The following is a 27,605-nucleotide window of genomic DNA, read 5'->3' on the forward strand; positions in this document are numbered from 1 at the left end:
ATGAACCAATCAATCATATTAATAAAGTATGCATAAGTATTCATATTTGATACTTCCTGAAAAGCAAAAGGACTATTCTGTCAAGCGGGGCACTACTAAGTAATAGAAACTGGTGTTGAACAGTCCATTAATATATCTTTTACAATCAAGTGATTTGTGGTTTATCTATTTAATAATAAATTATATTGTATTACAGTAAGATATAGTTTTTTATTTCTTGCAATATCTGAAGAAATCAAAGCCAACACAAAGCAGCCCCATTAGAACACCACAAGACCCACTCACCTAGGAGCAATCCTAGAGTAGGATGAACCCACTATTGTTCCTGTATGAGGCTGGAAGGCTGGCACGGCTTCATCTGTGTACATCCCCCCACTTTGGCGATGATTGAGACTCACAACATCTGTCATTACAACTAGTCCTGCCTCCTACAAGAATATATGGAAATAAAGAAAGATAGCTGAACTTGTATGTATAGGTTATGATTGTTGCTGTATAGATCTCCATCTCAGACAATGATAAATACTAAAAGTTTTTTATTCTAACCATTTACAAATTTAGATCATTTTTTAAATAATATTGTCAAAGAGGAAATGACAACGGCTACACAATTCCCATCATGAGTTTTGTCTAATGCCCACAAGTTCATCATTCTCCCTTGTCTCTCACTGTGAAAGCAAATCGTGCATCCTTGGTAATGTCCCAGTGCCAGGGAAACACCGAGGAACGCCTTCTCCTCAGTGAGCCCAGTCCAGGCCACCAGAAATGTCCTTCATCCTTTCCAGTCCCATATGCATCAGAAACATCAAACTCCCCCAGCTCCTGGAATATCTGCAAAACCCAGAATATAAGACATATATTGTGAGCTTCTAATGGTTTTAACAAGCTGCATGAGACAATTTTGAATTGTATACACCATCATTTGGATCTGGCATTTTAAGGAGGCATTTAGGAATACGACAAGCTTACGACCAGGTGCACGCCCAGTCAAACATTCTACTAGTCTAGTGATCCTAAACTATTTAGGAAAAGCACACACTATGTAAACTATCCTGTAAACAGATATGCACCCACAGAGACTAAATTAATAGATAAAAAAACAGACATGCATTTAGTCTTTGTAAAAAAGAAAAAATGGTTCTGCGCTCAACTCCCAGGAAGCTGGGTGCTAGCAGGAAAAAAGGGACAGCATAAACCCTCTTGAAGCTCTTGAACAAAAGCAACGTTTCGGCCAAATAGGGCCTTTGAGACTGGAAGCGTCCTAGTGACCGGAAGCTGTTTGGCGTGCTGGCGATTCCTTTTCTTTGTTTGTATGCATATAGTCTTTGTCATTCTAGAAACATTATTTATAAATGCAACAAAAATGCATGCAAAAAAAGCTTCAGCTAGCAGCTAGTTCTTCATTGCCAAACGACAGCAGCCCATTTAAGGGATAATGAGGATGGATAAAAAAATAAAAATAAAGAAACAAGAAGGGCAAAGGTACAGCTAAAATATGTTAGAGTCACACTTTGGGAGTTCCCTTGTGAAGGGTAATGATTGGTGGGAGGAGGTGCAGTTACCCAAACTGAAGGCTAACTGAAGGTTAACACGAAGTGACAGGGCCGCTTTTGGACATAAAGGGGCCTGGGGTCAGCTTCCCTATGATGCCCTCCCAAATGTACCCAAATCGATATCTGTGCAGTTACAGCACACTAAAGCTTCCTCTGTGTACTGTGTGTCACCTGTGCTGCTCTCTCACAACAGGAAGCGCACAGGATGCTGGGTGATGCACAGACCTCCATGTACCATGACAGCTGTTGAGAGGCTGCAATGGACAGCTTCAGTGGGCCTTTAAGTTAAGCCTGGGACCAAGGTTACTGTCCATTTTTGTCATCACAGGCAAGGGAAAAGAGAACCAGGAATTGAGTGCAATCAAGCAGACCTCAGTCCTCTACCTGTAAAGCCTGTCTCAGAGACCCAGAGACCCAAATGCACCCTTTTAGAAGTCTTTAGAAACAATTATTAACTAACCTGTTCAGGTGTGATCTGGAAACCATTGCGTACAAGATAGACACTCTTATCCACGGTGGCAACACACACACAACTCCCCCTAGCAGCCTTCACTTTAATATCCACTACATCACCAGGTTTGGAGTCATTGTGAGAGAGGGCCAGTGATACCTGGGGAATACAAAAAGCATACTAATCTAATATCATCCAATAAATACATTATACACATTAAAGAAATAATTATTATTGAGCATAAGGGTTATATGGTGCAATAAGAGGAGTTATTGGGAGCATTGAGATGTATGTATGAGATTTATGAAATTGACACATGAGACTGACTTTCCCTTGAAGCAATAAAAAACAGCCATCTGTGGTTATCATATTCTATTTCTATAATGCTTTGTATTAAGGTATAATATTGAATATGAAGCATCTTAAAGGGTCAGTATAACATCTAGTTTATCATCAATGAAGAATGTACTTTAAATATGCACATGTTTTCGGGGGGGTATCTTCCAGCTCCCTTTGCTGTTCTAGTTATTTTTTTTTAAATGAAGCAGCCACTGGCATGAAAGGTTATTTTATTGCAATCAATGGAGACTCTAGTTGAAGTTGATACCTTTTAGCTGGCCAACATAAAGATACATTTTTTAGGACCTCAAAAGGTCTCTTCTCCAGATGTAAATATAATAATATAATAAAATAAAACCATAAAGATTCAATGCATTAATGTGCATATGATGGCTGGAGTGTCCATTAAATGTTAATCATAATTTCCCCTACCAACTGTTTTTTTCTTTTCTATTAGGTTTCATTTTTAAATTACTCAAAGCTGTTCTGTAAAGCTGTGCTCATTTTTTTTTGGGGGGGGGGCAGAACTGCAATTCATATTATGTGATGCCATAATATGAAAATATGATATGTATTTATATTGATACTTAAGTGAAAATTAAAAAATAAACATGCTCGGCCATTGGGTTTAGTAGCAGTAAGAGGGTGATAATTAAGCAAACTGTCCAAAGTGTTACCTGATTCTCAAAAGCTGGCTTAACTAGTATCTGAGCACTGTCAGTTACCCCCTCTCCATTCTCACGCACATAGTAAATAAGAAGCCGGCTTAAAGGGGCCATATTGTGAGTAATTTGAAAGTGTACATATGTCACCCAAGCCTCTGGGTCTTCAGGCGCGGGCTGTGTGGAAGCTGGAAAAATAACAATACAGTTAAGTCTGCTGGTACATAACTTTACTCTAAGAAACATGTAAATGGATTAAAAAAAGCAAAAATTACACCAAACCCAACATGTAGTACAACGCCGCAGGTATTGCTGATTACCTAGGGGCGTGCAACAGAACTCTACAATGGTTGAATTGTAATCTTTTTCTATCAGGTAATTGGGAAAACAGCATGTTTAATTGAAGCCATGTGTTTTATGTAAATAGATTTAATATGCCTGCTTTGGCATGTCACATGATGTCCTACAACAAGGGCAGACCAGCATCATCCCTCTAGGACCCTGACCAAATTACCCCAAAATATTGCAGTTAGGAATGCATTAGGCATAATCTGATTTTCCAAAAAAGTTCAGTTAGCCTTGTCACTGCCACATACTAAAATAGACTGTATTCATTGCCACTCAGCCAGACAAAAAAAAAAGATCACATTGGTGTTGAAAGGCTATCTAGAATCCCACTTGCATCTAATGAAAAAACGCTTGTGGAGGCTCATACTAGAAAGGAGCAATAGACTCTTCCTAGTTCTTACTGACAACTCACCTGACCCTGATGCAGCTGTTCCATGGACATCCTTGTTAAATGTCACCGGCATTGATCTCCTGCTCCTGTGCTGAGTGAGGTTACCAGGCTGATGCCCTGAGAGCACAATGTTTCCACGAGATGCCACCTCGTAGTGCAGAGTGAAATTGCACGGACAGGTGGATTTCAAAGCAATCCAAGCCTCATCTCCAACCTAGCAGAGGGAGAAGAAGACCTGGTATCAGTACTACAATGCCTTCTGCAAGTCTGACGATAAATGGGCAGTCTATAATTCCTGGTAAGTCTGAATGCACTCTATGATTAAAAGTATGTGTACACCTGACCATCATTCCAATATGAGCTTGCTGGCCATTACAAAACCTTGAATATTAAGATGTAGCTGTCTTCCTCACAGTGTGGCTATAAAAGCCTCCTTCCACATGATTTTATAATGCGTGTGTGAATTTGTGCCTATTCAGCCAAAACTGCATTTGTAAGGTCATGCCCTTTTGGGCGAGAAGGCCTGGCTTGCAATTGTTCCAATTCTTCCTACAGGTGTTCAGTTGGGTTAAGATCAGGGCTCTTTGCAGATCCATACCATATCAAACTATTTACTTGACAAACATATCTGGAACTAAAGGCCTAGCCCAAATTCAGAAAAACAGCCCAAGTGGTTTATCCCTCCTGTCCTCCACCACTCTTTGAGTGGTTTATTATACAGTGCTGCGCTATTGTTCTTTATTCCTTTCCTTCTAAATATTAATTCTGATTCCTGGGGAGATCCTGGGAGCAGAAGATCACAATCTCTGTGTCGTTACACTGTATTTATGCCTTTGGGATTGGAGGAGTCCTTGCAGAGTTTTATTTTATAAGGAGAGAGTTTTTATTTTCATTTTTTTGTTTTATTTTTTTAACAAGTCTGGTTTATAGTATATTGCCCATGTATACAGTCAAGCTCTTCAGTATGATCCAGTTTCCTGCCAATATTTGTTCACGGGGATGGCTACTTATGTTTTTACCGATAACACATAATAAGGAGTATCCAGAAAACTCCAATGTCCATTATACATATTTACCAAGATTAATGATTTCATATGTTGTCTCACTGTACTCACCAGCAATGGATTCTCTGGAGGCTGTAGTAGAAGGTGGCATTTGCTTGGAGAGTACCAGCTGCTTATGGACAAATAGTTGGGCAGATACTGGTCACCTACTGGTTTACCATCGATGGCTGTTACTTTAGACTTGCAAAGAACAAGGCAACAAAATTCACATCTTAATCAAACATTTATCTTTGCCCATTTTTATCAGAACTTTCTATTGACAATGTTTACTCTTAAAAGAGGCTACTTTATTGCTGGCTATAGGTAATTTAGTCATAGGGTAATTTTTACATAAGTAGCCATTTTGTCTCTTCTTTCAAAAACCTCAAAACATTCCAGAATCTCTACTGACATGTGGTTTATGTACAGTTCAGAAACTGGGATTTAAAACTCTATTTCAGATGTAAAGTTGAATCACATTTATTTATAATACAGAAACTGGTCATTTGCCAACACTACCATAGAGTTTGAAAAGTGATCTTTTTGCTTTGGTAAACAATAGGATGGTCCTAGCAGCAGCAACATTTAGTTGGCTGATATGGTAAGAAGAATGCTTTTCTTTTTAGACATAATTCCCAGAAGATCTAGTGTGTCCAGGTCAGCAGGACTATTCCATTAGTTACTATGGTGATTGTGTCACTTTGACTGTACGACTTTGCACAAGCTTTACTCTTTAAACCAGATAAACAATCTCTACTGACCTACCTCCAGCCACACATAGTGGGCTCCCGTGGGGATAGATGGAATCTGGAACTCCACTAAGCCATTTTTGGACACAAGCTCACTGATGTAGACATTGTCCTTTGGGGTGAGTTCAGCTTTGATACGCACACTGACACCATCTGCAGGGCTACCGTCAGGATATATTACTTCCACCTAAGAATCACCACAGACAATTCCAGTATTAGTTAAGCTTGGTGTATTGAAATGAGCTTATTTAGGCAATTTAAATAGCATGATTTTAAGGGGAACTGCCAGCATTAGAGCTGAAACAACGAATCGATAAAATCGATAATAATCGATAACGGAAATCATCGATAACGATTTCCGTTATCGATTAATCGAGTGATCAATTCGTTGTTGGAGCACTCGGCTCCTTTTACTTACCTCCGCGAGCGTTCCCCGCTTCTGCTACACGCTCTGCAGTCTCCGCCTTCTTTTAGCTACGTGACGGATGTGACGCGTTCCGGAGGTAAGTATTCTTCATGTCTATGTGCACGGATCGCACAGAGCCACTCGCACAGAGCGAATCGCTCTGTGCGAATGGAGCCACTCGCACAGAGCGGTTCGCTCTGTGCGAGTGGCTCCACTCGCACAGAGCGGTTCGCTCTGTGCGAGTGGCTCCACTCGCACAGAGCGGTTCGCTCTGTGCGAGTGGCTCCATTCGCACAGAGCGGTTCGCTCTGTGCGAGTGGCTCCATTCGCACAGAGCGGTTCGCTCTGTGCGAGTGGCTCCATTCGCACAGAGCGGTTCGCTCTGTGCGAGTGGCTCCATTCGCACAGAGCGGTTCGTGAGTGTGGGTGCAGGGCAGAGTGGGGGTGGGGGTGCAGGGCAGAGTGGGGGTGGGGGTGCAGGGCAGAGTGGGGGTGGGGGGTGCAGGGCAGGAGACTGGGTGCAGGGCAGAGTGGGGGTGGGGATGCAGGGTGTGAGTGTGGGTGCAGAGCAGAGTGGGAGACTGGGTGCAGGGCAGAGTGGGGGTGGGGATGCAGGGCAGGGTGTGAGTGTGGGTGCAGGGCAGAGTGGGTGCAGGGCAGAGTGTGAGTGTGGGGGCAGGGCAGAATGTGGGGGCAGGGCTGGGTGCAGGGCAGAGTTAGAGACTGGGTGCAGGGGCACAGTGCAAAGTGCTGGGTGCAAAGTGCCAGTGCTGGGTGCAAAGTGCCAGGGCTGGGTGCAAAGTGCTGGGTGCAAAGTGCCAGGGCTGGGTGCAAAGTGCAAAGTGCTGGTGCAAAGTGCTGAATGCTGGGTGCAAAGTGCTGGATGCAAAGTGCCAGGGCTGGGGCAAAGTGCTGGGTGCAAAGTGCTGGGTGCAAAGTGCCAGTGCTGGGTGCAAAGTGCCAGGGCTGGGGCAAAGTGCTGGGTGCAAAGTGCTGGGTGCAAAGTGCCAGGGCTGGGTGCAAAGTGCTGGGTGCAAAGTGCTGGGTGCAAAGTGCTGGGTGCAAAGTGCTGGGTGCAAAGTGCAAAGTGCTGGGGCAAAGTTTCTTGAACAGTAATAGTCCACCTCTTTTCAGAATGTTTGGGGTTATTTTGTTTCATAAATATTGTGTTTGGGTTCTTGTACTTTGAAAATATTGTTTTTTATTACATCATAACAAAATAAGAATGTTAATGTAAATTTTAAGTTGTTTTTTAACATCCAGTTCATTAAATTCTTTTAAATAAACGAAAAATTTGCATATTGTTTTTTTTTATCCGATTAATCGATTAATCGAAAAAATAATCGGCCGATTAATCGATTATTAAAATAATCGTTAGTTGCAGCCCTAGCCAGCATTACAGTGTTTTTTTAATTTCTCAACCAAAACTATATATACTGCTTGTGATTTTTGTTTGTCGATTAATGCCATTGTTATAGAGTTATATAATAGAAAAAATTCAAATGTTAATTTCATGGAAGCAGGTGTAGGTGGCAGCCTGTAGAAGGGACTGCACTACAAAATCAATTCCCTGCCCTTAAGCTCTTTCTGTTCTCAACCCCTCCACCCATACAGTGGCTGCCTGAGCCACCAATGACTTGGATAAAGTCACAGATCTGCTTTAAGCTTCTTATGGTAGGAAAGAGATTAAATTATAATTTAAAACTCCCAGTGACAAGATTTATTACGTTATACGCATAATCTAGAAAATCTCAATTATAAATTTAGTAGTAGGAGACACTAATTCAGTCCCCCCGAGAAGTACACATACTCAATTTCCCATCAGGCTCACACCCCAATGCCTACCTTCCCTTGGTAGGGCAAGCCTGGTTTGAATTGTCTGCGCGTGTCCTTGGTATATTTGATGTCAATCAGTTGCTTCTGAACCAGGGTGGTGTCATCAAAGGTAACTTGTTTGCTGCCATCCACTGAAGTTACTGTAGCCCAAATATTCACAGCCCCTCTAAAATGTTCAGGAAAATCTACTGGCATCATGTCCTTGGCGCAGATATCAAACTCAGCTGAGCCATAAATCTAAAATTGGTGGAATAATGCAATGTCAGATACATTTGGTCAGAAGCTTCTTTAAAGAGTATGATAAAATATATATATATTTTTTTTTTATCAAGGACAATGTTAAATGCCTTGATAAAAAAAGTGTATGCATTACACAAATTGGAGCAGCTGTATTTTACTGAGCCTCTGCCTCTTTATCAAGCAAAATGTTTTCTCCAGGTTCCAACAGAAAGAGCAGTGTATGTAATAAGTAACACAAATATTTGCAAATTAATATGTATCTATGGAATAACATGCTAAATGCAACATGCCCTAAATGTTCTGTAAAGTGATATCAATTATGATAAATACATACGTTCCAAAATGTAATATTGTGACAGCAGAATACTCTCCTTCCAGCATACCCTTTCCAACCATCCACTTAGGCTTTCTGATGCACAGTGCATGAGACAAATATAAAATGTAACAAACTTACCTCCAATGTCTTGAGAACTTGGTGTCCAATCTCATGTCTATAGTACCCAACTCCGGTAACGGTCATATTGATTATCAACATGCCACCCACAGGCTTGCCAAATGTGTACCTGGAACAAGAAGTGACAGACTGAGGATGATAGAACATGAGAGACGGCGTGTGGACTATAGAAGTATTTGTGCTACTTTAATGATATACAGCTTAACGATAATTAGTGTAAAATGTAAACAAGAAAGATATGGTGTTTAGCAAAAGGAAGGCAGTAAAGGCATTCAGTCGGCAGAATGTATTCACCTTGCTGTAACAAAACCCTTCTCACAGGTGCCAATATCCCGAATGTATGGTGGTGGGGAGATGACCAGCTCAAATTTTGGTAACACTGAAAATAAAGTAATAAGTAATTATTTTAACCTGAATTTCAGGAAATATCCCTTTTCCTATTGTATACACATGACATTCTTTTTTTGGCAATTTCGGAAAGCATATAATAATATATGTTTTAATTCACTTACCATATTTCTGCACTGCAAATGACTTGTTGTAGATGTGACCTTGTGTCTCTGCAAATATTAACCAATCCCCATAGACAGGTTGGTCGGACAGAGGGAAACTCATGTTAACAACACCTGGGTGACAAAGATGAGAGTTATAGTGACAGATGCTTATTGGGATGAAAGTCTGTGGAAAGTCAGACAAAAGCATGTTTCTCTCACTTTGTATTATTCCTACTAATAACTTGAACTGGTGGTTCTCAATGTGTATTGGAATCAGTAATGTTCCCTTGGTAGGACCAAAATCAACAAAGCAAAATTATAGAATTACAATACCAGTCTACAAAGCCCAGATTTTTTCTATCCTTTTTCTTTGCGGAAATATGTTTTGGATAGGACACTATATAAATTGAGAATGTTTGGTTGGAATTACTGTCTGTAATTAATGGTGAGAGCTCTCCCTACCATGTGAGTAGACTATGATTTAAAACTGTGCCCAGGTTTGCCGATTAAAATACCAGATTAGATTTTAACTTTAAAGTGAGATTTTAACTTTTTTTTTATAATTAAGTTTACTTTATGTCTTATTTTTCCACAAAGTTAAACCTCAGACTAAATAATTTGTACTAATTCGACTCACCACAACAGATTGGTTTCAAATCATTCCACTGAATAATCCTAGAGCCTCGAGGGTCCTGGAAAGAACAACATAAAATATTAAAATGTTATACTTGCTCAAAGGCATGATATGTAATGAGAAAGACAGTCAGCTATTTCGTAGCAGTATCTCAGATCCACCTGCTAGTACATTTTGCACCTTTGCAGTTTCTCAGGTCCCCTTATTACACAAAAGGACACATAATTTTACTTGTCTGCTGAGAATTGACCAGAAAACAATTGTTATCGAAAAGATCAATTAAACATAAATGTTATTTGTACGTTTAAGAATGCTAATTGTCTCTTTCAGATCAGATGCCTAAATATCCCTGAATCTGAAATCCTTCATTCTTGTAAAATATTATGTCTTGATCTACTCACTGAGGGTAAGGGTAAAATAACTCTTAGATTATCAATTCAGGTACATGCATTACTTGCCAGTTTAACCTAGCAGCATCATTTGTTCCTGGGACCCTGCAGGATTTGCTGCAGGGTCCAGATCCTGTGGAAATCAATTCGGGACTCAGCTCAGTTGGGTTCAGAGACTAGCCTTAGAATAGTGAATTTTCTCTAATAGATACACCTGAAATTGAAGTATAGTATCTGCAAACTATAGTTTATTAATCAATTTAAAAAAAAAAAAAAAGCAAACTTACCAGGATATAAGCATTAATCTATAAGAAAACAAAACAAAGTAAGTATTAATGAAAGAACATGCTTATGTGAGAGAAAGCCTAACCCATTTTTTGCTTATGCCCTCCCTGCCAATATGCTCTGTTTTATGTAAATGAGCAATATAATGAAAAAGAATGATGAGAGTTTATTAGAAACTGCACTATTTCCAGTTTATTATCTTGACACTTTTTTCTAAAAGAAGCTGTCTTTTGAAACATGTTTCGCTATGGATTTCAACTTTTTTTTTTTTAATCTCGTGGAACTCACCGATACAGGCACTTGTACTTTACAATGTTGCGCTTGCATAGCCACTTAAAACACACTTCCTTTTTGTCAGCAGTCATGCATATTAAAAATAACCAAAACATTGAATTGAATTCCCATGAGGCTCAGCCAGACATACTGCTTCCATGATGCTGGCTGAGCATCATGGGAAGTGCAGCAACAGTAAAACTGCAGATGCTAGCTGTGAACAAAAATTCCCATGATTCGCAGCCATCCAGGTGTCCACCATAATCATTGGAAGAGTAGTCCACAGCAGCAGAGAGGACCCTTACACACACCTGCCCATAAACACACACATATACACTGCTCTTACACACACATATATACATGTTCACTGCCCTTACACACACACATATACACTTACACTGCCCTTACACACACATATACATGTACACTGCCTTTACACACACATACACGTACACTGCCCTTACACACACACATACACTGCTCTTACACACACATATATACATGTTCACTGCCCTTACACACACACATATACACTTACACTGCCCTTACACACACACATACATGTACACTGTCCTTACACACATATACATGTACACTGCCTTTACACACACATACACGTACACTGCCCTTACACACACACATACATGTACATTGCCCTTACACACCAGCTAACAAATACATATACACAAATACACTTCAGCCACTTCCCCAACCTCCTCCTGTCCTAATGTTGACACAGCTCAGTATAACCATATGCTAGGCTCAGTCCTAGTTATGTAACTGTGCGCCACCCCACTCTGTCTCCTCCAAAAGTGTTCACGTACTTCTGAGCGCCTATGGAGGAGGTCTCGCTCACCTGAAGACTTTCCACATTACAACCTTAGGCCCTCCATCTTGCCAAACAAACCTATTTTATTTCATTAATCTCCTTCCTTTCCCATAACCCTAAATGTCTGTTCTCCACAACACTCTCCTCTGTACTTCAGTACCTCCCTCATGTTCCAAATTCTCTGCCCAAGATCTCACCACCTATTTTAAAAACAATATTGATACCATCAGGAATAACACTGTGCTCTATGGTGTCAATCATATAGCGCCCTGACCCCCCTCTTCACCTCAAGCCACCTTCAACTGCTTCAGTCCAGTCACTCTTACTGAAGTTTCTGAGGTTCTCTCCCACCTCATCACCTACCTCGATCCTTCAGATCTCCTATAACGCCTTTCTGAAGTCCTAACCCTAACTATTACCTTTAATCTCCCTTTCCTCTGGTATATTCTCATCCTAATTTAAACATGCTATCATCTCACTTATCCTAAAAAAAACCTTGCTTGATCCCATATCCCCATCCGTCCAGTTTCCCTTCTCCCCTTGGCATCAAAACTAATGTAATGATTAACTTATAAACAACTAACTAAATTTCTCTTTCCAAACTCTCTGCTTGACCGTCTTCAATCTAGTTCCTGCCTACAGTATTCCACTGAGACCACACTCACTTAAATCACCAACAACCTCCTCACTGATGCCCATGTCTCGCTACCTCTGTGCAGCCTTTGGCACAGTTGACTTCTACAAACCCTTCATGTTCATGACATCTGTGACACAGTTCTTTCCTAGTTCAAATCCAACTCTCTGACTGTACTTTTAGTGTCTTCATGGAACTTGTTCCTCTCCCAACAGACCAAGTTCACTCCCTTGGTTTCTCATGTGACTCTGCTTTCTCCTTCATCCCTCACATCCAGTTACTCACCAAATCCTGCCACCTTCGCCTAAAAAACGTCTCCTGAATCCGCCCACTCCTCACACAAGAAATTACCAAAATACTAATCCACTACCTTGTGATATCCCATGGATTATTGCAACTCCCTACTAACTACAAAATCAAACTCCTGCCCATTGACCTACAGAGCCCTAACAACTCTGCACCCCCGTATATATATCTACCCTGCTATCCAAATATACCTCTTCATTCCTTTATTGACCTTTGTCTCTCTCTTCTACCATCATTACCTCTTCCCACTCACGCATCTAGGATTCCACCCCATCTGTGAAATTCCCTTCCCCGTTCCAATTTTCTCCCTTGTATGCAAATTTCAAAAGCTCTCTGAAAACCCACCTCTTTTGAGACACATACAACCTTTCCTCATAACACTCTAGCAGCCAGCCAGCTCATAACAGCCAGCATCCTGTCTTAGCCACCTGAACCACCAACATCATCGACAGCTCATCCTGACTTGACTCATCTTCATCCAAGCAGTCCTCTCCTACTGTTTCACTTTCCCCTCAACAGTCTAGACTGTAAGCTTGCAAGAGCAGGGTCCTCATCTCTTTTTTACCAGTTTGTTATTGTTTGTGATTTTAAATTTATCCTATCAACTCTGATTGTAAAGCGCTATATAATCTGCTGGTGCTATATAAATAAATGGTAATTGGAAGTAATGCAATGGGAACTGTACCTTTTCCCTGGCTGGACGAAGATCAGGAGTCACCGTATACATATTGATAAGAACTGTGGAGATAAAATACATGTGACAAAACTTAATAAAAACAAAATTCCTTTCTAGAAGGACGAAACATTTATTTTGTTTAAATTAATACACATTCTAGAATCTTACAGGTAAGTCATAAGATCATCCTTAGCCTGTCTCTGAAACAGAACACAGTACTTACACAGTAAAGTACTTATGAGGTGGTATCCTCCTCCCTCACCCAACTAGCTAGAATTTTTCTGCAGGCCAGGTGGGCAAGGGTGTGGGCAAAAGAGAGACCTGACTCACACCCTGCAGGCCTGTGACCTTCTTCGTCCAATTTGTGGTAAGGCGTTTAATATGCTCTCACAATGTTCAAAGATACCATGGTACCTGACCACTTAATTGCTTTTCTAGTTGCCATCAACTCATAACAAGGAACAAAATTAGATGCATTAGATGTATGGCAATAACTTTTTTTTCGCTTAGTATACTATACAGAGATTTCAATTATTTTATAATATGGCCATTATATATTATTTACTTGTAGAGTGAGTACCGCTTTGTGATATAAAACCTTAAGGGGATGCTCCCCTGACAGGGAGACTTTTAGGGTTTGCCAGTTGGTTGGAGGAGTGGACATCACTTTCCCACCAACTCTAAATGGGTTCTAAACTAAGTTTAGTGCATGTTATCTCTTCAGCTCCCCCAGCCTATACTAGCACCATATTTACCTTGACCATACTTAATTCTGGAGATCAGGACCTGCCATTCACTGGATTTGAAGAGGATAGTTGGAAGTCATGAGGGGTTTGGATGAGAACCCGGACTGAGTTAAGGTGGCCTATGGCACCCATTTCTGAGTTGAGGGGTGACAACTACTTTGTATTATGATATCTGTACTTGTGATTTCTTACTATACAAGCAGAAGAACCCCCAAGCCTTCCAATCCCTTAAATCTTGTGTCTTTGTCTATTTTGGTCTCATTTGTTTTGTATTATAATTGTAAATATAGCCTGACTCGTGGAAAATATGTTTTTCTTTTTGGTGCCTTTAATTGAACAGTACTGTCATACACTGAAAATAAAGCTCAAGTGAAATCTTCTTCTAAAAGACTGTCCATCTGAAAATCATGTTTGTGTCTCTAAACAAAGTTCACAAGTGTTTTTGTGCAACTAAACTTATTGGTTAAATTTGCATACCTGAAAATATCATAGCCTAAAAAACAAAAGGAATAAAATGCTTTGTTTGGCTGGCTAAGGTTTACTGGAGGTGTAATACAATTATCACGTCCATGTTGGACCGTCACTGAATTGAAGTATTATTTGACTGAATACATTTCATGGTCTGCTGCACAGGAAACCTATAATGATGACCGTTCTATTGACATGTACTAGAGAAAATACAATTATTGCCAAGTGTATAATTGTTCTAAAAACACACTGGACAAAAATATTTCCATATTGTTTTCTAATTCATTGTATTCATATTATAATGCATTCTAAATCAAAAATACTGCAAGAGGTAAAGTAAAATGAATTATTATTAGTATTATGTCACAGACACTATATCAGCTAGTTTTATATGCTAGTTTTATAATACATTTGAAAAGCTAGGCTTTTCGTATACTTGAATCATTAATAGGATCATATAAAATGCTGATAATAGACTGCCTTTGAAGATGGCCGTATCAGTGTTCTGCTGTGCTGCACTATTCACTGGCTCATTCTTTTTCCACAACACCTGTGCTATTAACAGATGCACTTGTGATTGGGCATTGATATCTGGAAATCCTGAGCTGAGAACTGGGTCAGCAATGTGGTGCGCAAAGATTTATATCACAGGAAAAAGATGAATTCTCACAATTAAAACATACTTGATAGAAATTTTATAAATACCCTGTTAAAAGCAAACATTATGTCGAGAGGCATTTTCTGTAAAGAAAAGAGGGACCAAGTGTCATATCGCCCAAGTGTCTCACTTTAGGAAGGACAGCCTCTTTTTGGAACCCAAATTCCTCTTTCCTCCCCTGATGGCCATTTTTGGATCTCAGTTTGGTGGGTATGATTGTTTTACAGTATTTCATTTCTTTAAAAAAGTCACAGTAACGTATATGTAAATAGCACAAAATGTAATTAAACATTTGCCTGTGTGAACAAAATTCTTCTTCTAAATGCCATATTGCGAAGAAGAAATATACAGACTCCCCCGGCCCAAGCCCCTAACTAGTCTCCCTAAAACAAAAGTGCCTCTCTTTGTTTATCTGATATATCGGGAGGTGTGATATACAACATATAATTCTAATATAAAGTAAAGCCACCAACAAGGACATTCCAGTGGTGAAGGTACCCTTTTTCCCCCTAGACTCCTAACATAACCCTCAACGTGTTTGTTGAATAGATGGTTGTCTTTACTTCCTTGAACCACACATGTCTGTGGCTATTTGATGGCAGTGCTCAGTACCAGAAAATGGTTTAGAAAAAGCAATTGACCGGAAAAAAAGATAGATCCTAACTAACCCAGTTAGGACATTCCTATTTTGAAGAGACGACTTTGGAAGACTTTTCCCGCTCAAGGATGGGGGAGGCAAAATCCTCACTTATTTTCCTCTTTATTTCTTTTGCTCACACACCATTACTTCAACACAACAGTATTTCAGACACAGTTATTTCTTGAATCGACATTATCAGTTACCAAACCCAGAATAGCCCTGGAGGGTCACTTGGCCTTTTGGGAAGGGTGGAACTGTTACTTACTTGCAGTGAAATTAACCATGAATTATACAGACCCAGCTCATCCCATTTCACAGGAGAATCTCTCCTGCATTGGCCCTTCATAATATACAGATAATGCTGGGAGGTGAATCCCACCTAAAACTTTATTTTTTGTTTATTTTATCTGCTCCTCTGCCTCACGCTCATAGTTTCTCTCATCTCATTTGCATGTCTTTCTGTCCTTGGCCATGTGGCTCCTTACTACTTCTTATGGAGGAGAGTGAGGTCACCACATTTTCCATCACCTTCTAGCTGCGTGATTACATATTTCAATACAGCAGCTTTCATAAAGCCATGAAACTTTGGTCAATGACACTTCCCTTTTCGAAAACCCTATGGTTTAAATTGCTTAAATAGTAGGTATTTCCACATGTTTGCACATTTGCAGCTTACCTTTCTGCTTGGGTTTATATACAGGTTTGTCAGTTTGTATGAATACAGATGATCCTTTGCTATCCACAGTAACTGTGGTAGAGTTATGGAATATAAATCCATTGTCAGTCAGATGCCGGTTTCCCCAAACTTTTAGATGAGCTTGACCTCGAATTCCATGAGGAACCTGCATGTATTAGAAGGAAATAAAGGTGAAATATAATGGCAGAAGACGAAACTCTATTCCGTCTGCAAGGAGACATGGACAGTGAAGCATACTTTTCTGCTTCAAAAGAGCCCTGAAAAAGTAAGGTATATTAAAAAACTCACGCAGTTTCAGAAGAAGTGTTATCACCATAGTAACTAATGGAATTTTCAATCTGAATGTCACAGCCAGGATTGTCCCAATAACATGGGCTATCTGGGTGTCTTGATTGCTGTCATTGGCAACCATGATATGCTACAGTTTATGCCCAAACAGGGCACTGTGCATCTGGGAAAGAGATTGGGATGTGGTATTCTACTGGAGGAATGTCTTCTTTTATTTTACTTAATACCTTTGAGTCTCCATGTGCATACTTTGTTATAGGGTAAGTTCCTCATAATGCACAAAGACTCATGCAGCTCCACCCAGCAACAGGCTCTCTTGACTTTATAGAGCTTTATATCATCTCCCTCTGTGCTGTATGTCATCTTCTTGGATGTGATGTTATTGATTTCTTATGGTTATTACAGCATTGTTTATTTTTAGAACTCATTACACTGAATTGATGGACAAATAAACTTTCTTTGGGGTTTTTAATGAGCTAATGTGATTTGTGAATGGATATCCATAGTCCATCTCATGAGGCTGACACCGCACTCCCACTCCTAACATGACTAATGTGTGAAAGGCGTCCTCCTTTTACATTTGGTCCCCTATTGCTCACTTCCTGCCAAATATATACACTCATGTCACATGTAAAGAGTGCCTCTCCCTGTGCCTCTCTCCTTGGGGGACACTCCACCATGAAAATGAAATGGAAAATCTGACAATATGTTTTCATACATTGTTTGTTTATAAAGTTAACATACCATGCAAAGTATGACCACACACATTAGATACAGATGAAGAGAGACAGCTTGACATAAGAAAATAATTAATGAGCAAATACCATTGGGGGTTATATATATAGAGAGAGAACAAATCTGATGTGAAGTAGTAAAAGTGTAGCAATGAGCAGAGTCATTCTATTGTTTGCTTTCGTGGTTTCACTACTTGTACAAGATGTACAACTACACATGTAAGCAACTACTAGGTATATACCCCACCCAACCCTAAAAGATAAGAGCACATTTTAGCCAAGAAATTTCTACTGTCGTGAGCTATGTGAAGGGTAGGAGTAAAGGAAAATTCTACATTAAACTGTAGATACACATTTCAAATAAAAAGTTTGATCTTACTAACTATGGCTGTATGTGTCAGAAAGAGAAATCATTCTAGTTGCTGTAAAACAAATGTTTAGCTTTTAACAAAAATGGTATAGTTTCTTAAGCCACTTCGTGACAATGGCTGATTTTATTTTTTGTACCCTATCACTTATATTTGGGACATCTTTGAACCCAGACAATTCGATTTACACCATCAAATCATACATTTGCAAGAATTTTTTTGAAGATGTAGCGCTAATTTCATGACTTGCTTATATATATATATCTGGAGAGTCTGGGGTCTGGAGAGATCCTCTTGAGAACCTGTTTAGTTTTTAAAGGGTGTCGCCATATTGCGAAAGGCAAAATCTCTCGTAGCGGCATTAGTGACCGCACTCCAGAGTGGGTGCGAAAATCATTTTGGTATGTACATATTCAGTACACAGAGTCTATAAAATATCATATTAGTTGCACAGGTCTTTCCATTTAGTTTTTGGTCAAAGTTGATACATTTTATTGGGCCAACTAAGAAAATAAAGGTACAAAGTTACACATACTTATATTAGGTTTCCTCCTAGTTACCGACTATGACCCAATTATTCAATTATTCACTTAACTGTTCACTTAAAGCAGGTGATACACATAAACCATGTCGATTTGGATAGATTTATAGACTCACCTGAATCTTAATGGTCCCTTTATCTGAAAGGAAAGAGAAAAAGATTAATTGAAATTATATGGTTTGGAATAATTTAATCCAAAGACTTTCAAACACTTTGAAAGACCAACTTGGACTAATAACCGAGTGTGTTATGACAAAGCAGACAACAGGGTTTTCTTATTAACTACAATGAAAGATGAAGTACAGAAAGCCAGCCAACTTACAGTAGACAATATTTAATATACTATATCACAATTAAGTAATAACCACAGTACTAAATAAAAGGTGGTGCCAAGTAGTCTAAAACTGCAATAGTTGACATACATCTTCCATTTTGTTATGTCAGGATATGGTGTTTATTCACTAGATGGCAAAATTGCACACAAAGACTGCACACAAAGACATAATATTATTTTATAAGATAGACCAAACCTGCTCTGCATAATACACAGTCAAGTAATTGAGATTTCTTGAATCTCATCTCATTGACTTATGGATCACTTCAGCCCTGTTGTCAAGTTGAGTGCACGTGGAGCCAATTCTGCATGAACCCCAGTGCATTCCACCACATAGAAGTTGGCATGTGTATAGGAGTGATGAAATTAGATTTCTTTTATCTCCAGCTGCCACTACTGAAACAAGGGACCATACTGCAGTATACTTCTTGCACATGCTCAGTAACAACAATCACATGTAGGCTATCTGGACACTGATATTTTACTAGCATTCCCACAGAAACCAGGAGACCTAAGATCATTTCATTTACTCCCAATTCACATAGGTGGCTGTTCTGTACCACCCCATGCAGCAATGCATTATATCTCTGAAAGTTGTACTCACCAAACACAGACCCATGACTGTGAGCCACTGTTTCTCCTTTGACCACCAGCTGCAACTGCACTTTGGTCTCTGCAGCTGCATTAAAGATGGTGATGCTGACCGCTTCCTCCACACCAGAGCGGAAAACTGACGGGGCCACTATCAAATAGCCGCTGAAATTAGAGATTGGAATAAATGTAATTGTTTTGTAGAGTTTCATCTTAAAATTGTTCTATAGTTGCCACCTTTGGAATGTAATATAAGAAGATATGAACATAACACATAATCTGAGGTAAATATGGGAACAATGGAATCGTGGGACAGGAACAAACTCCAGAAAGGCCTATGACTAAGGTTAATACTCCTGACATCACTCCTGGAAATCACATCCATCTGATTAAACACGCATTATAACTTCCTCATGGGATAATTATGGCCAACTTGTGTTAAGTAGAATTTCCAGAAATCATTAAAACATTAGTGCTATTTTGAGACTATTTTGTTTGGCACGTGTCTAATTACATGAATACACATGGGTGAATGGGACAGGCTTGTTTTCAAAGCCAAGAAAACAATGTTAAACTTTTGGTTGTCAAGACAGCAAATAAAAAGCATACGTATAACACAAATTAGTACTAGCTCTACAAGGCACACAGAAAAGCCACGCTCCATGCATTCGTATTTGAAGCAACGACTGTCCACACACCACCTTTATTTGGAGAAGTTCCTTCTTGTGTCGCCTTACACATTATGTTTTTTGCCTTTTCAGTCCTCTTCTGCATCCCATTTCTCTAATGTTGCTATTTAGGAGACAAGTCAAGCTGATGGAGTATATTCACTAACCACACGGTTTTAAGGACATTTGAACATTTCAGTTTCTTGACTTTGTTTGGATTGTGAAGGACTGACCCCAGTGAGCATCAGTCTAACTTGCAAGAGACTCAATGGGGTTGGCATTTCATGTTGCACAGTGATGTCAGGGGGTTAAAAAAATCCAGAGTTTGTATGGGTATATCTTTCTTTGTGTATACTTTAATTCGATTTTCTTTAATTGCATAAATACATATTTTCTGTGTGCGGTTGGACTTTAAATAGATTATAAAAGCCATGTGTAATGTATTGTCTGTACTGGTTTTACTGAGCCATTGACATCAATCAAAAATTCCAAAAACGGGTCATGACAGTGCTACTATTTTTTCATTAAAACAACTCTGTGTTATTATTAAACATTTTTCTCTGAATGATATTCTTTCAAAATGTTTGTGCCTTCCATAATCTCCATGTTGACAGCAGCTTTCCACGTGATTCAAGGTATCCACCTCATAATATCCATGTTACTTTTGGATTTATGTTTTCTTAAAGGTAGACCATCATTTTCATGTTTTTTTTTAAGCATTTAAGGTATGGACACACAATTAACAAAATGCCTCCATGTTATTAGGCCATTTCATCTCTGATTGGAACCACAAGCAATTAATAGACTAACAATATTTTATTTCACCCAGTAGTTAATCTATATTAGATTTGCATCACGGTTGCTTAGGTCTCTACTAGGGTTGCCATTTTGGCCATTTTTTCCTGGACACTTTCTGGGTTTGACCCACAGCCTCCTGTTTCAACAGGTCACCTTTTTTCACTTGACAGGGTAGTGCTACTTGGCCATACCAACCAACTTCACTCCCTAACTGTGTATAAACTCATAGAAAGGTATCACTTACTCTGTTCTACATCGCACAAGGAGCAGATTAGTATTTCACCAGTACTGGTCAGCAATATGTGGAAATGATGTCCTGGAGCACTGGCGGGGGCAAGATCACCCCTTTGGGCAATGAAACCCCTCGACGTGCCGCTGCACAATGGGCCAGTTAGAGAGGAGATCTTTGATCTCGTAAACTGGCCTACTTACTTTATGGACATCATATCCCGGTGTGCCGTGTCTTAAAGGCACTCAAGGCCTTTTAATGCATTCAGGATGCCTACTACTTAGGGGGTGGACTTAATTTAGCACTTTTCAATCTCCAAATGAACCCATTGTGCATAATCTCATCTCAGTGGCCTGCAGCAACACAATAATAAAACTAGCCTCCACCTGGGTGGGATACATTCTATTTATTTATAAAGCCTCAGCAAATTACAAATATACAATTAGACAATAAGATTAACACAACATTGAGACATACTGATACATAAAGGAGACGAGGGTCCAGAACTAGTGAGATTGCAATCTTATGACAATACAATAATCTGTATTAGAAGAAATATGCTTAAATCATTGCTGCTATTGCTTATGATGACAACTGAGCAAAATAAACTCAGAGAATCTAGGGTGTAAATGGCTGTGTTCCATCTAGTATAATAAAAAAAAAACTATCGCATATAATGTGAGTGTAATATCTCATATTCATATGAATTCCTCGCATTTCTTGTTACATTACCACCACTGACATATCGATAAATGTGTTCTTTCCGAGTTAGAATTAATGATTCTTAAGAGTGCATAGTTTAAGTTAAAAATATTATAGACTACAAGGACAGTGCAAATAAAATGATTGCGATCCTGGAATACAGACATTGTACGTAAAAATGAACGTCTACAAACAAATTAGCTCTCAGTAACACTCTGAATGTAGCATAAATAAATAAATAAATGTATTTGGAGAAGAAGGATTAGATGCATAGCTGCATTATTGCGGGCATTAAAGTTAAACCCATTACTTTATTATGTACATAATGCAATGTAATTGTATTACGTTGCCAAGGTGTTATACGACCTGGATTGTAATAATCATTTGAATTCTCAGAGAAAGGAAACATGATGTACAGTAGATTTACACAGATATCATTTCAGTTTGTCTATCATACATAGACTTCCTATGATCTTCTTTGTGCACGGTCAGATATCTGCTACCCATAACTTTGCCATTCCATGTCGCTCTCTTTATATAGCACGCTAATACTAATTATAATGTGTAATGGGTAAAGAACTATTTACATGAATGTTTAGTTGTTAAAGCCACATGTTTTTTTTCTACAGGTTTTGGGGGTATCTGTTTTTGAAGAGTTATATGTTTATTGGCACATGACCTGATGGCGCAGGCACAAAAAGCTTCTCTTCATGAAAAAGAACGGTGATGGGTAATAAAATGAGTACAGTCAACGGGTAACCTGAGCTAATTAGAAATACTGCAAAGGTTGGACATTTTTACATTCAAATAGGACAGTGTAGGAGGGAACATAGAATGACATGCAGTTGTATCCATGGTTCAATACCAACGACTTTCTTGCTATCTATATTTGCCAAAAGCTATATAGGCCACTAAAATTTGGGGAAAGTAAATTTTACATCGAGCCGAATAAAGATCTTGCAGAGTTATGCTTTCAAATCAAAAACTTGGATGGCATTTAACAAGGATGGATAACATCAGTTACATTAGTCGCTGGCAGATAAGACACCTGTCGACAAAAACACAGAGCTTTTCCTGGAAAATGGGTAGGATATAGAGACACACATAATAACAATAACTAATAATAATAACATGCTGATTTTACACACAGGTTTCCTAGAAAACCCAACTGGCCACTGGAACAAATTTTGACTAAAATAAAATCTGCCGGTCAAATCCCGGCATCTTGTTGGCCATGTATGTACAGCAATATTAACTGTTTCAATACAATGATTTATACCAGTGTGGTGGGAATAATCAGCAGACGAATAATGATCTTGTTCACTAGGAGGAAACTCTCCTTTTAATCTTACTGAATGTAATTCTACGACTTGGAGCCGTATCCATGTGTGTTCTGGGATAAAGTTTTGTTAATAGGTACATTTCATAGCAAACGTCTATCCTCACGTATTCTATATCCAAAATAACAATTGGCCAGGACCTCTGAATATATTACTGGAGTACATGGACGCAAATGGCGCCAAAAATCCTGTGCCTTAGGGGCACATGAGATCCACATGAATCCAACTGCCCTTGCTATTACGCCGCTCTGTGTGGTGGTACATTTGACTTATTAAATCCAGCTGCTTGCCATTACTGCATCCAGCAAGTTACTGGCGTAATAACATTGTCCTGAAAGTTGTGTTTTACTACATTGATGTTATCGCCATTTCCTTTAACAGGATGTTATCTATCTGAGTGCAATTACCCTGTCCGGGATGCTGCGTGTCAAACATTACAGAGTGGGTTACGATGATGGTATTAGTTATCCTGTGGCCTTATCTCTGCATTGTCATGTTGGCCTGGATGCTGTTCCAGTAGCTACAGTGTTATTACAGTGCTCTTTATTCGTGCAATAATATCAGTATTATGAGATGTATGTCTTTTCTACCTGTATGTAAATGCTGTTGCCTACTGAATGTTGTCTTTGTTTTTCTGAATGAAATCCGCACAGAATATTCAGTATTAATATGTATTTGGCAGTTGAAAGTTAAACATTTTACCTCCTAGACTTCCCTGCATTATGAATAATCATGCCAGCCCTGTATAAAGCAAAACATCCCACATGAACTATGCATTTATGAACTTGGTACTTCTCGCTAGGGTTGACCCTTCATAATGCATAGTCAGCTGTAACACTCCACTCACCACTGCATGCTGTATGTATGCAACTACCGGTACATCTTTATTTTACGTTAAAAGATATACTTAGCGCTTTACAGTATAATTAAGAGGAGGTACATCGTATGATATGTACAGTAGTCAAACAGAACTTATTAATTGGGGTGCTTAGCTAGGGTTAGGAAAGGTAATAGTTTTTCAAAGAGCTTACAGTCTAGGAGTGCGGAGACAATCAGAGGGAGGTTAGTGACGTTAATTGATAGTTATTATATTTTCGATATCTGCGGCTCATGTTTGTTTTTTAAGTATGTGTTAAATTGTTCCTATAGCCCTGTTACACAGTAACTGTAACCGTGAGCATGTCTTCTTGCATGTTGCTCCATCACTCAGAGATATAGATCTTCTGGCCGCCGGTGTGTCGAGCGTATGCTTTTTAGTACCTTGCTGTATACATCCTGGTCATTGTATCTCTACATTCCACTTATATGTAGTGTGTTATCCCTCTGTTTATTGTCTACACACACTGTTTAGACAAGGAGTATCACATTTAACAAACTATACAAAAGGAGGGGTTTTTTTTTCTTCTATGATTGATAAAATGAAAAATGGACTTACGGTCTGTCCTGAGCACAGCTGTAACTGCAAAGGATCCATAAAAGCCAAAGGAAAGGCATGTTCACCCAGCACAACTGAATACACAGTGCTTCACCCAGTGCCCCTACAGGGGTAACTGTCTTCCTCTCCAAAGCACACAGCACAGGAGGGGGGAGTGCGCCCTGGGGGTGGAAGGAGCAGTGTGTGCTCTGCTCTCTCCCCCCCCTTCCTCGGTGTGAAGGGATTTAACCCTTGTTTCAACTTGTCCTGTGGCGCTAAGAACTTGAAATATTCTGTCAGGCTTTGCCTCCTCCCCTCAGCTTCGCTGTACCTGTACCCTTCGGCTTCTACGCGCGCTTTGCTTTTTCATTTCTTCCTCTGTATCTGTGCCGAAAATGTCCCCTTCCTGTCCTCAATGCGTTCCCTACCTTTTGTTTTGTTTTGTTTAACCACCTATGCACCACCTCGCTTCAGCCCCCCTCTCCTGTTTGCCATTCTTAAGCTTTGCCTGAGACGGACTTCTTTAACCGAGCTCTGCTAGTATGAAGAGCGCAACAAGCTTCTTATAAATGTGTGAAGACCCTGCTTGGGCACACAGAGGAGAGGGTGGGATTTACCAGGGGAGGGCTGAATGTGCTAGGTGGGGAGAGAAGGAGGGGGCTCCGCGCCATAAATCAATAGTAACAGACCCTTTAACACCAGATATTTGGCAGGCTCGCTTCTCTCCCTCCTCCCTGACTGCTGTGCTCAATGAATGACCTTAAGCTGGAAAGAGGTAGGGTGGGGTGGATACTTAAACAGCCCCTCCAGGGGAATGTTGCTCTTTCATCCCCCCTGGTATTTCTCTCTATTCTCCAAGCATCCTTCAGGCTAAGGTCTAGTAAAAAAAAAAAATGGAAAAAAATACTCTACATATGGTTACAATGGAGTTGTACTTCCACTGCCTGCCATCATGTAATCCTAAATAAACAAAAAGGTAAAATTTAAGTATAAAATGTAGTAGCAAAAAAAATAAAAAAGCAATATCTAAATTGGAAGCTCATCTGAGCTGGGCCCTCCTAATGTGGAAATTATTATGTTGTCCGCTACTTATTATGTCCCTTTTACCCATTGTACTCCACTGCTGAATATGATGGCGCTATATAAATAAATAAATATCTATGAGTTTATTTAGAGCATAAACAGGATAAACCCTGTTTATTTATTATAATATTAAATATTATAATTTATTATTATTGCAATGTTTCCTCATGTTACCTGAGTTACTTTTGCGTCCTCACAAGAATTGAAAGGATATTTGTACTGTTGCACTGGCCAGTGTGTTGGGGGTATTGCAACTCTTTTTCTGAAAAAGCACTGTTTTCTTGCAGTTTTGGATGGGGGCGGTGCAAAATGGGTGAATAATAACATGAAAAAAGATTTAATGGTTTGGCTAACACATACATACATACATTACATTAATGCTTTTATACAGGCACTAATCTTGAGGGATTCAGCCATTTGTGTTAACATTAAAACCTTTATGTTTGAAATTGGCAAAACAATTGCCTTTTAATGCACTGACTATGCCGACCGCGGAGGGGGGCGGCTGGAGACACAGCCGTGGGTCAGGCCTAGGGCAGCGGCAATGGTAGATTTTAACCTTCAGAAATGTGAATTGATTTTGAACGCTGTTCCACCTCCTCCCAAACCAAAAGGGCATAAGTTTAAACCAAAATTCACACTAAAAAAAACCTTTTGCTCTACAAGTTATTTTGTTTTTAGAAATTAAACTAAGGGCACAAATTAAGATCCCCTTCTGTTTTTCAAATGGCTACATAGTGTAGGGAAAATATCTCATCCACCCATTATTTACAATATGTTTGTCATAACTGTTGCATGATATTTCCAGGTGGTCTAGCTAAGGGGTGCACAGAGACCACCTCGCATGTCTGTTTGCTCCCTTATACCAGACCACCAAGGAATACCTTCCTAGATTGTATGTTGTTAAGAAAAAAGTAGCATGTCGCCCTCTGCTGCACATATCTGATGTCGTTTTCAAGACTAAACTCAAACTATGTGATCCCTCAGTCTCCCTCACTGAGCTTTTGTCCCTACACTAACTCATATTTTCATATCTGCCCCATCCTCCTTCAAGCATGTTACCATAACTTCTATCTTGAAAAGCCCACCCTGATCTGTCCAACTACTGTTCCATCTCTCTACTTCCTCTCGCCTCCAAACTTGACCCTCTTCAACCTTGATTCCATAGTTAACAATCTAATAACCCACTCACTGATAAATCCAAGGTACACTACTTCATACTGCTCCTACTGGACCTTTCTGCTGCCTTTGACACTGTGGACCTTTTCTCTTTTAAAATCTTCACAATCTTGGTCTCCATGACTATATGCTCTCTCCTAATTCACATCCTACATTTCTGATTCAGCCTCTCTCTTCAGTAACACCCCCTTCCCCTCTCAGTTGGGGAACATCAAGGTTCTGGGACCCCTCCTGTTCTCACTTTACTCTACCTCACTTAGCTTACTAATCTCAAGTTTTGGCTTTCAATACCAGTGTGCAGATGACACCCATATTTACGCTCAATTGATCTCTCTCCCTCTGTCTTAGAATGTGTATTTAACTGCCTTGCTCCTGTCTCTAACTGGATGTCTCCTACCTTGACTATTGTAACTCTCTTATCTGGTCTCCCTCATACCCGTCTCTCCCCTCTACAATCCATCATGAACGCTGCCAGACTTATCTTTTTCTCCCCACGGTTTACTAGCACTTCTCTCCTCTGTAATTCTCTTCAGTGGCTTCCTGTGATCGCCGACAGTCCTCTATTTTGATTTCTAGTCTTCTCATGCATGCTTGCAAGGCTTTGGGGGCTGCCCCTATACTCTAAAATGCTCTCCCTGGCCTGCCTGTCTTTCAAAAAAAAATCTCTCAAAACCCACTTTTTTAAGGACACCTACAAACTTACCCATTAACACCCTTCCTCCCATATTTGCTGGTCTATCCCTAACAGCGGCACTTTTACCTCTTGTGTAATACACCCTAACTCCCTCTAGATTGTGTAGCTGCTTTGAGCAAGGCCCTCCACAATTCTTGTTTCCGTAACTCAAATTGTTAAATATATATATATATATATTCCTAAAGCAACATGGAAGGTCCACATTTGCCCAATCACTAGAGTCACATTTGCCCAATCACTAGAATGAAAAATGCCTTTGTCTACTGCAGGGCTCGACAAATCCCAGGCACCAGGTCGCCATGGCGACAGAGAATTTTGTCCTGGCGCCTAGGTTTTGTCAGCCTCTTACATCCAGAAAAAATTGTGGATGTAAGAGGCTGAGTCACCACACGGGGGCGCTGCTGCTGTCTGCCCAGGAGTCTGGGCAGACAGCACAGCCAC

General features: G+C 39.7%; 1 protein-coding gene across 2 annotated transcripts in view; it reads right to left on the bottom strand.

Annotated features, from left to right (window-relative positions):
• CPAMD8 (C3 and PZP like alpha-2-macroglobulin domain containing 8) overlaps positions 1-24,958 on the bottom strand; it is a 57,654-nt gene extending 32,696 nt beyond the window's left edge. For both annotated transcript variants that reach the window (XM_053464231.1, XM_053464223.1), the window contains exons 1-18: positions 24,230-24,958; positions 19,071-19,222; positions 18,249-18,271; positions 16,181-16,346; positions 13,002-13,054; positions 10,277-10,294; positions 9,604-9,658; positions 8,985-9,098; positions 8,767-8,851; positions 8,473-8,581; positions 7,788-8,015; positions 5,553-5,723; positions 4,860-4,988; positions 3,766-3,958; positions 3,021-3,193; positions 2,014-2,163; positions 670-831; positions 286-428 (exon numbers count right to left, since the gene is read on the bottom strand). In XM_053464231.1, the coding sequence (XP_053320206.1) occupies positions 286-428; positions 670-831; positions 2,014-2,163; positions 3,021-3,193; positions 3,766-3,958; positions 4,860-4,988; positions 5,553-5,723; positions 7,788-8,015; positions 8,473-8,581; positions 8,767-8,851; positions 8,985-9,098; positions 9,604-9,658; positions 10,277-10,294; positions 13,002-13,054; positions 16,181-16,346; positions 18,249-18,271; positions 19,071-19,222; positions 24,230-24,288 (2,183 nt within the window). In that variant the 5' untranslated portion in view covers positions 24,289-24,958. The remainder of the gene's footprint in view (positions 1-285; positions 429-669; positions 832-2,013; positions 2,164-3,020; positions 3,194-3,765; positions 3,959-4,859; positions 4,989-5,552; positions 5,724-7,787; positions 8,016-8,472; positions 8,582-8,766; positions 8,852-8,984; positions 9,099-9,603; positions 9,659-10,276; positions 10,295-13,001; positions 13,055-16,180; positions 16,347-18,248; positions 18,272-19,070; positions 19,223-24,229) is intronic.
• Between the last annotated feature and the right edge of the window lie 2,647 nt (positions 24,959-27,605).

This window comes from Spea bombifrons, chromosome 1, assembly GCF_027358695.1.
Source record: "Spea bombifrons isolate aSpeBom1 chromosome 1, aSpeBom1.2.pri, whole genome shotgun sequence".
NCBI classification, from domain to species: Eukaryota; Metazoa; Chordata; class Amphibia; order Anura; family Pelobatidae; genus Spea; species Spea bombifrons.